The sequence below is a fragment of the Benincasa hispida genome, chromosome 12, assembly GCF_027475165.1.
Source record: "Benincasa hispida cultivar pf3 chromosome 12, pf3_genome.v1.1, whole genome shotgun sequence".
Classification (NCBI taxonomy): domain Eukaryota; kingdom Viridiplantae; phylum Streptophyta; class Magnoliopsida; order Cucurbitales; family Cucurbitaceae; genus Benincasa; species Benincasa hispida.
This window is the reverse complement of record NC_143489.1, coordinates 61437396-61452496: the sequence shown is the minus strand read 5'-3', so window position 1 is coordinate 61452496 and position 15101 is coordinate 61437396. Positions and strand designations below refer to the sequence as shown.

At 35.9% G+C, this 15101-nt stretch overlaps 1 protein-coding gene across 1 annotated transcript; it reads right to left on the bottom strand.

The window, feature by feature from the left end:
* Positions 1–13220: 13220 nt before the first annotated feature.
* On the bottom strand, positions 13221–14896 carry MAKR1 (membrane-associated kinase regulator). Its single transcript, XM_039020361.2, has one exon. The coding sequence runs from the start codon at positions 14533–14535 to the stop codon at positions 13495–13497; it is 1041 nt and encodes a 346-aa protein (XP_038876289.1). The 5' UTR covers positions 14536–14896; the 3' UTR covers positions 13221–13494.
* Between the last annotated feature and the right edge of the window lie 205 nt (positions 14897–15101).

The window sequence follows — 15101 nt, the reverse complement described above, 5'->3', positions numbered from 1 at the left end:
TGGTTCTTTAATAGAAGTTGCCATTGACAAAAACTCAAAAATCGTTTAAAGAGTTGACTATACAATAGTAACTCAGTTGATTGTTGCTACACGATCGAGTAACAAAGTCTATGCGATAGGCTTTATTTACTAAACGATCAATTACATCGTCTATGCGATAGATAGTGTAATATCTCCCACTTACTCGATCGTCTACTCGATCGCATACCTCCAGTCTCTTCCTCAAGCCAAGATCATACAGAGCTCACAACTTCTGGATTCTCACACCGAGGACACCAAGCTAACACTTGTGGTAGTGTCTTTACTCAATTCGTGAATCGAGTCGGACTCGATTGGGTTCGAGGAGTATTCAGACGATCGTTGTGTTTGTGGTCATGTTGTTCCGGTTGTTGTGTTTGAGTGTTGTTTTGGTTGGACACATTGGTTTCTGTTTGAGGGATTCTTGAAGAATGGTTCTTCAAAGGTACGCATACTCTATCCCTTGATACTCTTGTCGCATGCTATAATTTCTGTATATGCATGACCTGTTAGTTTCCGTTTAAGACTATAATGTTTGTGTTTAATCTGAATTGAATTTGGAACGATCCCTTCCGCTGTTCATGGAAATCCTCTGGTTTGATTTCCTTCAGCTATGTGATAGAACAAACATAATTTTTGAACATGGACATTTCATTTACAATATATATATACAATTTGTTCTTTACAAGATAACAAAAGCAGATAAAATTATCTTCAAATAGCAACATCTCCCACTGGTCAATCTGAGGATAGCTAGCAATATTCAGGAACTAGTTTGCCTATTTTGCTTTCTCTGCTTTCTTCTCAGCAAGCTATTGAGGGCAGTTCCTCTTCCAGTGCCCTTCCTCGTTGCAATGGAAACACTTTCCTTTATCTGTAGCGTTAGCCTTGCCTTTTCTACTAGCGGTTTTCTTCTTCCCTTTTCCTTTGCTCTTCTTAATAGGAATACTCTTACTCTGTGAAGAGGAAGCAACATCAGGTTTTTTAGACGACGTTCCTCTCTTCTCACTGGTAGTAACGTGTACTTTTGGATCTAGACATTTAGCTCTCACTATTGTCTAGTAAGCCTGTAGCTCATTTAATAGAGTAGTCAAACGTTATTCAATTTTATTCATTAACACGTTCGTGCAAAACTGTAGAAAACTCTTCGGAAGAGATTCTAGAATAAAACCAACTTGACTTTTCTCGTCGACGACAACTCTACTTACTTCCGCCACATTGAAGTAGACCATCATGTCCAGGATATGTTCACGAATAGGGGCCCCCTCTTTCATGCGATAGTTGTAAATGTACTTAATAGCATCATGTGTTAGGGAGAATGACAGTTGTCCGAACATCCCTCGTAGAGATTCCATAATATCTTTGGCAGTACCGTTTTCTTCATGTTTCTTCCCTAAAACATCAGATATGCTGGAAAGGATATAAACACGGGCTTTGTCATTTGCCCTGATCCATTTATCGTACGCATCTCGAATAGTTTGGTTTGCGTTAAAGCTTGAAATGGGAGAAAAATCCTCTGTTAAGACGAACCATAAATCATCTATCACCAGTATAGTATTCAAATTTGATTTTCAAGTTACATAATTATCCCCAATTAGTTTGTCAGAGGCCAAAAATTGTACCAATACACTTGTCATTCTGAACAAAATATAAACAAATTTTATAAGCTAATTGTTTTTAAATCCAATCAAGTTTTAGCAAAGTAATAATATACCCAAGATTATTTTTCTACAACGATACTTGATAACATGTAAAAATGCATGTCATCTTAGGCCTTTTATTTAGAATTATGAGGGCTATTAAGCAAAATATGTGGCAATTATGTTAGGAATTCATGAGAAAATGAGCTTGCGGTGTTCAGCATTAAGAATCTCGGCTAACCCATTATTATGTGTTATTATGCGTTCAATTGTCTATTTTTGTAGCTAATGTAGGAAGTGGACGCAAACGCGAAAGCTGGACTATCGCATAGACGACCGCATGCGGAGAAACTTTCCATAACAAAGTCGAACGCATTCGATCAACGCATGGGTGTTACAGTAATCAGCCGCATGCGTCCATCGCATAGGAGTTGCGATCGTCAAGCGATTGCGGTCATCGTGTAGAAGTTGCGGTATTAAGAGAATGTGGTCACTGTACGATTGTAGCTACACGATAACGCATAATAGAGGGATCAACACAAGGTTGGTGGAATGAACGCATCAAAGCATATCTCGAGAAAATCAAATGATGATGTTGACATTTCACCTACCACGCCGTTAGCAGCAGAGATTCAAAAAAGGACTAACACGCCGCAAATGTCAGAATCAAAGCTGTCCATTAATGCTGTTGGTGATTCAAGCTCTATAAATAGAAGCCGATGAGCAGAAATTCAAATCATCTAGGGATTATCCCTATGATCTAGACTAATGCGTGAGAAGAAAGCTTGAGAGTTCTTCATCTCCCTCATCCATTCCGAGTGAGGACCGGAGCCTTCAATCGGAACTAGATCTCGGGAGAGTCAGCTCTACCGCCCATCCATGGCAGCCTTGATGCACATCCGTTGGAAGTAAGTCATTGCTTCCAGCCGGTCATTTCATTTTCTCTTCTTTTCTTATATTATATTGTATTGTATTACATTTTAGGATTAAGGAATTAATATATTATATGTTCAATGCATTTCTGTGTTTCCTTCGATTCCACCTTCATCTTTCTTTACTTAGCATCCTTAACTTTCATTGCATCACTTAGTGAGATTGCTCGAGTATTGCATACTTAGTCATGTGGATTAGAGATATGAAGCATGTAGCAAACCATCGAGAGGTGTGCATTGCGTGAGTGTGTGAGAAAACCTTATTTGCTTAGTTTGAAGCTGTAGCAACGCCTGTCTATAGGCGGACGCAACGCTTGTCTATGAGTAAGGTCAGCAACAACTAAGTGCCCAGGAGGATAATGGTTGGTCACATTAAGCAATGTAAGCTATAGTTCATTAGAGATAGGAATAATCTTGTGTCAGCCAAGTTTGTGTGGTTACCTTGTCTTATCTATGCGTCCATCACACCTTTAGAGCTACTCGAGAGAGAGTCTAAAGAAAGAACTTAAGACTCGAGAGAGCTAAGTTAGAATCGATGCTCGAGAGGGCTAGACTAGGTTTGCATAAGGAAGAATGGAGACTTAGGAATAAACTTCATTTGCTATTACACAACGTATGCACCCTATGAAGAGGACAATGGTTGCATCCTGGAAGTAGGATATGGTGGTTGTATGCGGTCATCTCGACCCTTATGCATATATATCGCATACGTCCTAGATTTAGTCTTTTAGTGTGTGTAACATGATCGCATGGCATGAGTTGACTAAGGTTGCCCTTGCGATCACTCTTAAGGGTTGCAATGAAGACATCCCCACATTTTATCTATTTTTCCATCAATTTGTTTCCCGTCAATAGTTGTCGTGTCTTTACCTCTCATTCATTTTCTCATTGTGTTGTCTGTTAGTTAGGAGTAAGAGTAGTTTTAGCTTAACAAACCTTCCATCATTCTTTTATTCAACCGTCGCATGCACATTACCGCATACATCTAACTATAAGTCCCTGAGTTTGACCTCGGATCATCCGAGAAACTTGTGTTTGCGTTATACTTGGCGTGAGCGCAAGAAAACTTGTGATGGGAACACATGGTCATTGCATACATTAATTAACGCATAGTTCACTCCAATGCATGACCACTGACGCATGATAATCAACGCATACAGTAAGAACATGTATCACATATTACGTTCACTTAATTTTAGTTATCAAGTCCTTGATGATTTGGTAATCTAAATTTCCATCACCAAGTTTTTGGCGCCGTTATCGGGGACTTGGCAGCTAATTGTTTGTTGAGTTTTATGTCTCTGTAGGCAACCTTTTTATCTTGGGAGTATTGCAGTTTGTGCAACCAAGCTGCAACCAATATTGAAGTGTAGGCGATGCGCTGAAAGCCAGTATTGACCCCAAGGTAGAAGAGAATCAGTCGCATGAGCTGAAGGCAGTTGTAAGCACATGGTGGCCAAAATGTGCCCAACAATTTCGGAAGTTCCAATGGTCAAGGTAAGCTTCTTAACCCAAGCAGTTGAGAGTAATTTCCTGCATGGAAGACTCCTTGCGGTGACAACACTCCAATTTCTCCAGGGACGTCTTCTACTCCATCTTTACCTTGCTTTCGTAGTTTAGGTTTTTTTTTTTTTTTTTTTACTGTTATTTTGGATATGCGGCTGCTTCCTTGGTTGTAGTGCGTTTGCTCTTTGTAGGTGCGAAAAATAATTCTCCTCGGTGCGCAATACAATGGAAGAATTCTTTACCATTCTTCAACGCCACGCTTCGATCACGTAAATTCCAACGCATGATCACATGCGCTATTCCACCTAAGGTTCTTTCTTGTTATCTGTTATGCATTATCCTTTTGAAATTCTATTTTTCCCGATTGCGTTCCTTTGCGATGTTTCTCTGATGGTACGTATAATTTATCACATCCGCTAATAAAACATCGCAAGGCACTCCTTTCTTCATATTATATCAATGGAGGTCACTTCCAGGGTGACGCAAAAGGTTATACCCAAGTTGAGGGAGTCGACTATGAGGAGACTTTCTCACCTGTTGCCATGCTGAAGTCTATCCGGATACTCCTGTCCATTGCCTCATATTATGACAATAAGATTTGACAAATGGACGTCAAGACTACTTTTCTTAATGGTAATCTTGAGGAAACCATTTATATGGAGCAGCTTGAGGGATTCATAACCCAAGGTCAAGAGAAAAAGATTTGCAAGCTTAATCGATCCACTTATGGATTAAAGAAAGCTGCTCGATCTTGGAATATAAGATTTGATACTGCGATCAAATCTTATGAAATTGATCAGAATGGTGATGAGCCTTGTGTTACAAGAATATCATCAACAGTTCAGTAGCTTTTCTTGTGTTATATGAAAACGATATCTTACTCATTAGGAATGATGTAGGTATGCTGACTAAAATTAAGAATTGACTAGTGACCCAATTCCAAATGAAAGATTTAGGAGAGCCACGGTTTGTTTTGGACATTCTGATCTTTGGAGATCTTAAGAATAAAATGCTAGCCCTGTCTCAAGTATCATACATTGACAAGATGCTTATCAAGTTTTCGATGTAACACTTCAAGAGGGGTTTACTCCCTTTCAGGTATGGAGTTATTTTGTCTAAGGGATAGTGTTCTAAGACACCTCAAGAGGTTGAGGAAATGAGACGGATCCCCTATGCATTAGCTGTTGGTAGCCTAATGTATGCAATATTATGTACTAGACCTGAAGTTTCTATGCAGTGGGGATAGTCAGTAGATATCAAACTAATCTAGGATATGATCAATGGAACGCCGTTAAAAATATCCTCAAGTATCTTCGTAGAATGAGGTACTACATGCTTGTGTATGGTTCTAAGGATTTGATCCTTACAGGATACATAAACTCTGATTTCCCGATTCATAAGGATTCTTGGAAATCCACATCAGGATCAGGTGTTCACTCTTAATGAAGGGGCAATAGTCTAGAGAAGCACCAAGCAGGGTTGCATTGTTGACTCCACTATGGAGGCTGAGTACGTAGGGGCTTGTGAAGCTGTTAAAGAAGTTGTGTGGCTTAGAAAGCTCATGACTAATCTGGAAATGCTTCCAGACATGTTTAAGCCATCAATCTTTATTGTGATAATAGTAGTGTTGTGGCTGATTCCCGAGAGCCTAAGAGTCACAAGCACGGAAAGCACATAGAGCGGAAGTATCATTTCATTCGGAAGATTGTGCATCAAGGGGACGTGATCATCACGCAGATAGTTTCGGAGCATAACGTTGTAGATTCATTTACAAAGGCCCTCACGACTAAGTTGTTTGAAGGTCACCTATAGAGTATAGGTCCACGGGACAGGTCACATTTAGTCTATGGCAAGTGAGAGATTCTGTACTGGGCTCATATTATTCCCTAGTTTATTATTTTTGTGTGTACTTTTATTAGTATGACTTTTATATTGTACATTTCACTAGTTTCAAGACAAGTGGGAGATTGTTGGGATCGGTCCCTGAATCTCGTGGACCTTGTAGTTTGTAATTGTAATGTAGAAATAATTTTATTTATTTAAAAAAAATGAGATATTTTATTCGACATTTAGTAGCATTAACCTACAAATTAATAAACAAACACCTAAGGTCATCTTCTGTAGCTTAAACATGTTATTTAGAGACATACATGTGGATCATGTTTAGGTGATAACTTAAATCACTACAAGAATTTTTATTGGTTCCGATGTTTTTTTTTTCCCGACGCATCCATTTTTGTTGGCATAAACATATTTATCCCGACAAAACTTAAATGCATCAACCAAAATAAAGCAACGTGCATCTTTTTTTTAAAAAAAAATTATGCCGACAAAAATTCAGACTTATCCCGACGAAAATATGTGTGGGTAAAAGTCATTAAAAAAGACCCACACTTTCCTTACCCCCCCCCCCCCCCCCCCATTTTTTTACACAAACGACTGTTGCTCCAAAGCCCAACACCACTGCACGGCCTCGCACACTACCACCGAACACATTGATTGGTTCTCCTTGTCTTTGCTTTTTTTTAACAAATGTGTCTATGGGTTGTGTTTGTGTTATTATTTTGTAAAAGGTTTTGATTTTAATAAGGATGATGTATAAATCCATTTTTAATAAGCTTTTAGTTGTTCTATTTTTTTCCCTCTTTCTGATGGATTTGTGTATTTGTTTCCGATAGGAATTAGGATATTCATTTGTTTATGAATGAAATTGTTCTTCTATATTTGGTTTGTATGGATGGATTATTTGTATATTTTGGTTTTGATTTTGAATATGAGATTCATTTTTTAATATTAAAGTTTAATATTTTCTTTTTATGGATATAATATGCTTTAAGTTTTAAAATAAAATTTTTAAGGATGTTTAAAGAAAATTAACTAAATTTCACACTTTTTACTTGTTAGTGTTTTACAAGAGTCACTTCTCAGAGAAGGATGGGTGGATAAGTGAAGCCGGCAAAGAAGCATATGCAAGTTATATTGTATCATACATGTGTAATTTTATATTAACCCTTAGTTTCGGGTTTTCAAGATCAATTGACTGAAATCACAAGACAGTTAGCTACATAACAAAAGCAAGGAGATGGACCTTCAAACAACTAGGTACGTTATGACAACTTTCAGTTCTTGGCTAGTGGATTTATGAACTTAATTTGGTTGTTATATGGCTATTCTACAGTTATAGTAGCCACTTCAAATATGAGCGTTTTAATGGATATAGGAGCTTCATTTGTTTATTTTGTGGCTATCCTGCAGTTGTGGTAGCCACTTTAAATATGTGCGTTCTAGCCTACTTGTTGCCACTTTATGGTTTAAATGGCGTTTAGGTAGAATTAGGACACATTCATAGCTTGGAGGGAGGGAGAGGGGGAGAGGAGGGAGGAGAATGTATATGTTGTAATTGTTTTTTTAGATTATCTTAAAGCCTAATTGTGCACTTTAAAGCAACTTTGTTCTTGGCTTATTTGTAGGGATCCAAGAGTTGAGTTATATGCTTTTAGGACTATCGAATGACGGGTTTAGACTTAAAAGAAATTTAAGTGGATTTAGGGGGTATGGATTTACTTTGACGCTTTCTATGTATATGTTGCTATTTTGTGGTTTTAATGGTGTTTAGGTGGAACTAGGACACGTTCGTAGCTTGGGGGAGGAGGGATGTATATGTTGTAACTGTTTTTTAGATTATCTAGAAGCCTAATGGGACACTTTAAAGGAACTTTGTTCTTGGCTTATTTGTAGGGATCCGAAAGTTGAGTTATGCTTTTAGGACTATTGAATGGCGAGTTTAGTTTTGAAAGAAATTTAGGTGGATTTAGGGGGGAGGGATTCACTTTGACGCTTTCCATGCATTTGTTGCTACTTTGTGGTTTTAATGACGTTTAGAGGGAACTAGGACATGTTCATAGCTTGGAGGAGGGGGGATGTATATGTTGTGGTTGTTTTTTAGATTATCTAGAAGCCTAATTGTGCACTTTAAAGGAACTTTGTTCTTAGTTTATTTTATAGGGATCCGAGAGTTGAGTTATATGCTTTTAGGACTATTAAATGATAGGTTTAGTCTTGAAAGAAATTTAGGTAGATTTAGGGGGAAGGATTCACTTCGACACTTTCTATGCATTTGTTACTACTTTGTGGTTTTAATGGCATTTAGGTGGTACTAGGACACATTCGTAGCTTGGGGGCAGGGGATGTATATGTTGTAATTTTTTTTAAGATTATTTAGAAGCCTAATTGTGCACTTTAAAGGAACTTTGTTCTTGGCTTATTTGTAGGGATCCGAGAGTTGAGTTATATGCTTCTAGGATTATCGAATGATGGGTTTAGTCTTGAAAGAAATTTAGGTGGATTTAGAGGGGAGGGATTCACTTTGACGCTTTCTATGCATAATGACATTTAGGTGGAACTAGGACATGTTCATAACTTGGGGGAGGGGGATGTATATGTTGTAATTGTTTTTTAGATTATCTAGAAGTCTAATTGTGCACTTTAAAGAAACTTTGTTTTCGGCATATTTGTAGGGATCTGAGAGTTGAGTTATATGCTTTTAAGACTATCAAATGATGAGTATAGCCTTGAAAGAAATTTAGGTGGATTTAGGGTGGTAGGATTCACTTCGACACTTTCTATGCATTTGTTGCTACTTTGTAGGTTTAAATGGCATTTGGGTGGAACTAGAACATATTCATAGCTTGGGGAAGGGGGATGTATATGTTGTAATTGTTTTTTAAATTATCTAGAAGTCTAATTGTGCACTTTAAAGAAACTTTGTTTTCGGCATATTTGTAGGGATCTGAGAGTTGAGTTATATGCTTTTAAGACTATTAAATGACGAGTTTAGCCTTGAAAGAAATTTAGGTAGATTTAGGGGGGTAGGATTCACTTTGACACTTTCTATGCATTTGTTGCTACTTTGTAGGTTTAAACGGCATTTGGGTGGAACTAGAACACATTCATAGCTTGGGAGGGGGGAGGGGGGGATGTATATGTTATAATTGTGCTTTAGATTATCTTGAAACCTAATTGTACACTTTAAAGGAACTTTGTTCTTGGCTTATTGGTAGGGATCCGATAGTTGTGGAGGTTTATAGGACGCTTATCTATTTATTTAAGTGGATTTACGACATGCTCGTAGCGTGGGGGAGGGGTTCACATCTTAATTATAACCATTTTAATCACTTTTTAAATAGTAAAATGGTTGTTTGTGGTGTCAATGTTTTAATTATGAACACTGACGACATGTTTGTAGCTTGAGAGGGGGATCATTCCTCATAACCATTATCTATTTATTGTGCATTTTTCTTTGTTGATTTTAAAAAATATTTTACAATATTTGTTTTTTCCTATTTCAAGTTGTTCGTGTAAATTCTTAAAGATCATTTTTAGAGATTGCGAGAAGATTTTGAGATGATTACTTAGTTTGGTTTAGTATTTCACTTATTTGGGCGTAGAGAAGATTAAACTTTTTTTTGTGTAGGGGGTTTGTAAGAAGCTAAAAAAGCTCAAATTTAATTGTATACACGGTTTTTATTCGTAGTATTTTATAGCTTGTATTGAATATTAGTCTTATTTTTAAATATATAAGCTTACTTTTGTTATATTTGTCCCAAATTGATTTGTTTGAAGATTAATTTTTGTTTGTGCATAATTAGGTATTAAGGAAATAAAAATTTGGTTATTTAATTGTTACAAAAAATATATAAATTATAAACAACTTATGCCGACGCAAATAAATGTTGATAGAAATCTGCTTATTGGACTGAAAATTTTTGTTGTTTAGACATATGTTTTTGCAGAAGTAAATTGTATTTTGTTGGGAAAACACGTATGATGACGCAAATAATTACGTTGCCAAAAATGGTATTTATGCCGATGAAAATAATTTTTGTTGAGAGGAACTTCTCCCGACATGGATACACGACAATTATGTCGATGCAAAAAAATGTGTTGGCATAGCCTATCCCGACGTTTTTAGTACTTTACCCGACATTTTTTTGCATGGAGAAAGGTGAAAATTCTTCTAGTGAATGGTCTGTAATAGATGGATAAGGTTGGGTACCTTATCCTAGTGAAACTACGAATACGGTCCGCTTTGTAGATGTTACAATTATTGTAAAGTGCTTGAAATGATCTGATCATGATCATTCATGTAGAGGCATGTGAGCGTGAGTATTCTATACAAAGAAGTTTGTATAAAATCGGAGCACAAAATGAATAGTCTGATTATATAACACCATTAATAATAAAGACTTACATTTCACCAGAATGACCATAGGTGACATGATCTGAATCTTGATTGAGTTGTGAGCTCCTGCCTATGAAGGCAGTCATTTTATTTATATAGGTGAGAATGGCCAGATAGACGACTCAGTGAGCTTACCATTTTGGGGATTCATCTGATTAGGGAGTTGGGAATACACTTGCACAAGACAGAATTCACTCTTTCTCTAATGTCAGGGTAAGTTGATAAATTGTTTCCTTGAGAGTTGATTCCTAGGCTTGAACAATGTGGAGCCACACCATCTTTTAGCCCAAGAAGAGTTTGGTCATAGTTGGACTATGACTTATTGTACATTAGAATGATCAGTGGCACTTAAGGAGTTTGATGTAACTACGGGAAAAAAATAATAATTTTGGCCCAACTGTACTTACGAGCAATTTGTGAAGGGTCATCGCAGTGTTGACTAGTTATATCCAAAGGACACAGAAGTATATTTGTAGTGTGAAGAGTGCAGTTGTCGGTCTTTAATGAAGTGACCGACAGTTAATGGATATTGGATAATTTAATTAAATGAGTTTAATTAATTATCCACGTACCATTGAAACTTCCATCTACAGGTTCATAAAGTCCCTTCTGTAGCTTAACTGAAATTATTGAGAATTAATTTTGGATTAATTTTAATTACTCAAATTAATTGAGGGAATTAATTATATATATATAATTAATTTAAATTAATTATATGTGATATAATTAATATAATGTATTTGGTACATTATAATAAAAAGTTTATTTTGAGAGGAATTAAATATTTGAATATGATTCAAATATTAATTATATGAATTGAACTCATATAATTAAATTTAGTCTAAATGTGATTTATATTAAATATCACAAATGATTAAGAAAATTAAAAACTATAGATTATATTTTATTTGATACAATATAAAAACTATAGGTTATGTGTTATATTTGATATAACACATAGTTATATATACATATAATAAGTTAATTATTATATATATATATATATACCCTCTGTGATTCTCATCCCCTACAGAGAATACAGACAAAATTCTTGTTGTGGTATCCTCGTTCTTGGTTCTTGGTTCGTGTTCGATCATGATCGATTCGAAAAGAGGATTTTGTTGAGAGGTTTTGGCTTCAAGGGTATGAATTTCTAATCCTAATTCCCTCTTCTTAACATGCTGTAATTTTCTATATTATGCATAATTCTTTGTACTGTAATTTTATTCTGTCAAAATTGAGAATTGAGAACAATCTCCACTTCCACTATGGACCTTCGGGTTCCTTCAATTGTTATTGTAACAGTATAAATATTATGAATCTGCCATACTTATTGATATCTTTACTTTTACTATTTCTGTTACGGTCAAGCAGTAACAGTAATGATAATGACAACCATAAAATATGACAGATTCATAGTTCTAAATAAATGCGATATCAAACAATCCAATTTTGTATGTGATTCATATCTATTATGATTCATTTATCTATGAATTCTTATTTCGATTGCACCAATTTTTACTACAAATTGATAAATGTTGGAGATATTAATATTAAATATTTGGACTCTGGTATGTCCAACCATCTAACTTATTAGTACAACAACAATAATATCGAGTTGTTGGCAAATATTTTAATTATTAGAGCAAATAGGGGAAAGTGATGGAAGGATGAAATCATGATAACAGGCTTTAACATATTCCGAGGAAAAAAGGCTGTGCCCTTTTCAATAATTCCCAACTCATAAGTGAATTTTCATTAATTGCATTTATGTCCTTCTCTCGTCATATCCATTTCTATTTTTCAAATCCCATGCAAACAAAACCACCATTTTCTTGTTTCATTTTTCTACGATTTTCGAAATTGATATTTCACAATATCTACCTAACATGTTGATGTAAAATCAAAATATACTTCTTTTACTTTATAGTTAAAAAAAAAAAAAAAAAAAAAAACAATAGGAATGTTTTTAGGTATTATTCAAACACAATCAAATTGGATGTTGGGTTTGAGGCTTTCATAGAAAATTGAAATAGGGGGAGAAAGATGGAAAAGATATCTAAGTTCTATTATATTAAAAGTTATATGGAATGATTTTTCAAATACTCGTTTTTAAGCACTTGAAAAGTTATCATTATTGATTGTTTAACCAATATCCATCTCTTTTTTACAACCTTAATCAATCTTAGAATCTATGTAATATTATATCTGGTTCAATTTCGTTTAATTTGACTTTAATCTACCTCAATTGATCTTACACATCAAGTTTGAATCATTTTCTGTCTTCTTATAAGTCTTTAGTTTTGGTGCATCTCAATCAAATGCAAACGTTATTTTAATTGGTTTTTCTTTTGACGAAATTTTAACTTGTCAAAATATTATTAATATTGTCATCTCCATTTCTTATTTAAATATTAATATTCATATTGACTAGAGCAGAGAAATATTTTCCAATAAAAAGGATAATATTTTCATTTTTTGGCAAATTCATATTAGCTTCGGGGTTTTTACAATACAAAAAGATCGAATTTTATTCAAAGTGAGTTTCGTTGAACGATAATTTTTATGAAAACCCTCCCTCAAGGTCAAATGTTCCATCCAACTATCTCGCAATTGTATGACTACTTAGTAATTTAACCTTAAAAATATTTTTAAAAAAACAAATTGAAAGGGCTGTTTCAAATAGTTTCTGTTTTACTGGAAATTCAAAGAGGAGCACGTTGACCGCGTGATTATGTTAACGTGACAACCGGTGATAATTTAGATTGTCACGCAACCAAACAAATCGCGCCACGTGGTGAAAACTTAACGATCTTCTGAACCGTTAATCAAGTAGAATAGTACAATCAAAATAGTTTAGAAACTTAAAAACGTTCAGATCAATAAAGAAAAACTTAAAAGTTGATTACAGTTTCCAAGGCTACAGTCCCATTACTTGATTAGATTCTAATGTCAAATAAAAACACAAGAACATGCCATGCGAGAAAAATAAAAAGAAAAGATAGAAAATTACAAGAATTTCAAACGAGGAGTTCCTCCTAAAAGCGACCACAGATGTGACACTACAGTACAGACACAAACAAGTCTCTAATTAATTAACATTTAATTAGTTAAACCAACAAAAAAAGAAGTTATTAATTAATTATTACTTCATTAATCAAATCTCGTTACTCATCGTCGTCGTTGTCCTCCTCTTGCTTTCCACCATGGAGTTTTTGCAGTGAGCGATTGCACCTTGAATCGCGCTCTGCAATTCCTCCATTGACGACGTGTTGCTGCTGCAGTTTGTCATCGTTCCGATTCTATTAGTTGGATACATGCTCGATAATCCGGTCCGAGAAGATAGAATGCCGGAATGGCTTGGCGATGATCTAATCGACGACGGACAACTCGACGCAATATTTCTTCTTCTCGGATATCTCAAATTACCGGAAAATGAGTGTGATAGAGCTGATCTGCTTTCTTTTCCGGAGTTATTGACTGAAAATTCCATATCTGATAATTTATCGTCCTTACCAGATCTATTTGTCTTAGTCTTCCATTCCTGTTGCTGTTTTTGTGAAATCTTGCCGTATAACGGCTTTACTTTATTCAAATACTTCCGGAATACTTCTTTCGCAGATGAGCTGATTCTTTTAACGTGAGATCCAGTTACAGCTTCAACCTCAGGATTATTCTTCGTCGATTCTTTTCTAAACACGGAAGAAAATCTCGATAGGGAGAAGTATTTACTCTTCCTGATCGGATTCTGTAAATTAGGATTGGAATTGTTGTTGTGATTCTTAGTCGTATTGATACCGAATCGTGCTCTAAACTCTTCGTCTTCCGTGACGGAGCTAGGCCTGGAGGAATCGCAATCGGCAAGAAGCACGATGTCGCTACTGAAGGAGGAGTGAGACTCAGTGGAACTTCCGGTGGAATCGCGCGACGCGGTGGTGCTATTAGTGTCGGAAGAAGACGATGTACTGGAGGAAGCGAGAATGAGCGTTCTAACCATGGAGAGACGAGGAGAGAGATGGAGAGGAAGCAACTGACCTTTGTAGAAAAGTTCATCGGCGGGACAGAGCGCGGTGGAGGCTTGACGAGGAGAAACGGAGATGGTGAATTCGAAATCGGAGGATGAAGAGGAGGAGAAAGAATGCGACGGTGATGACGGTAACGTTTGGGATCTCGAACTTTTCGCCGTTCGTTTCCCCATCGTCTTTCTGCTACATGATGAACTAGAGAGAGAAGAAGAAGAAGAGAGAGAAATACACGCACACTCACGGAAACAGAGTGAACAGAGAGGAAGAAGAAAGAGGGTTGATATAGTGTGAATAAAGGAGGGGTAATCCAACGCGCGAGGGTAGAGAGTTAAAGGCACGCGCCGCCGTAGAAATGACTAGTCGCTTTCACATGGGGGGTTGGGAATTGTTTAAGACAGGTGTCAGTGGCGAATGGGTGGGATTAGAAAGTCACGTGGCGAAAACGTGAAAGATGGGGAAAGATCATGATGGGGGTTGTAACTTTCTAACTTTGTAAATTCTTATTCTAATTTTCTTTCGTTTTTTGAAAATTCTCCAAAATTAAAATATCTGTAGCAAATTAATTCTTATTACCTTTTAAGCTTACAAAGTTACTGTAATTAAATATTACTTACAAGATTATAAAAAAACATCTGGAGCAGAAATTAATTTCTGCCTTTTAGTTAAAAATATATACTTAGAGGGATTACTTTCTTTGTTTGTTGAGTCAATGAATGATTTAAGAAATTATATCATTTAA

What these genes read in the sequence shown, in the direction of transcription:
- MAKR1 (XM_039020361.2), bottom strand. Translation starts at nt 14,535, where the DNA reads ATGGGGAAACGAACGGCGAAAAGTTCGAGATCCCAAACGTTACCGTCA.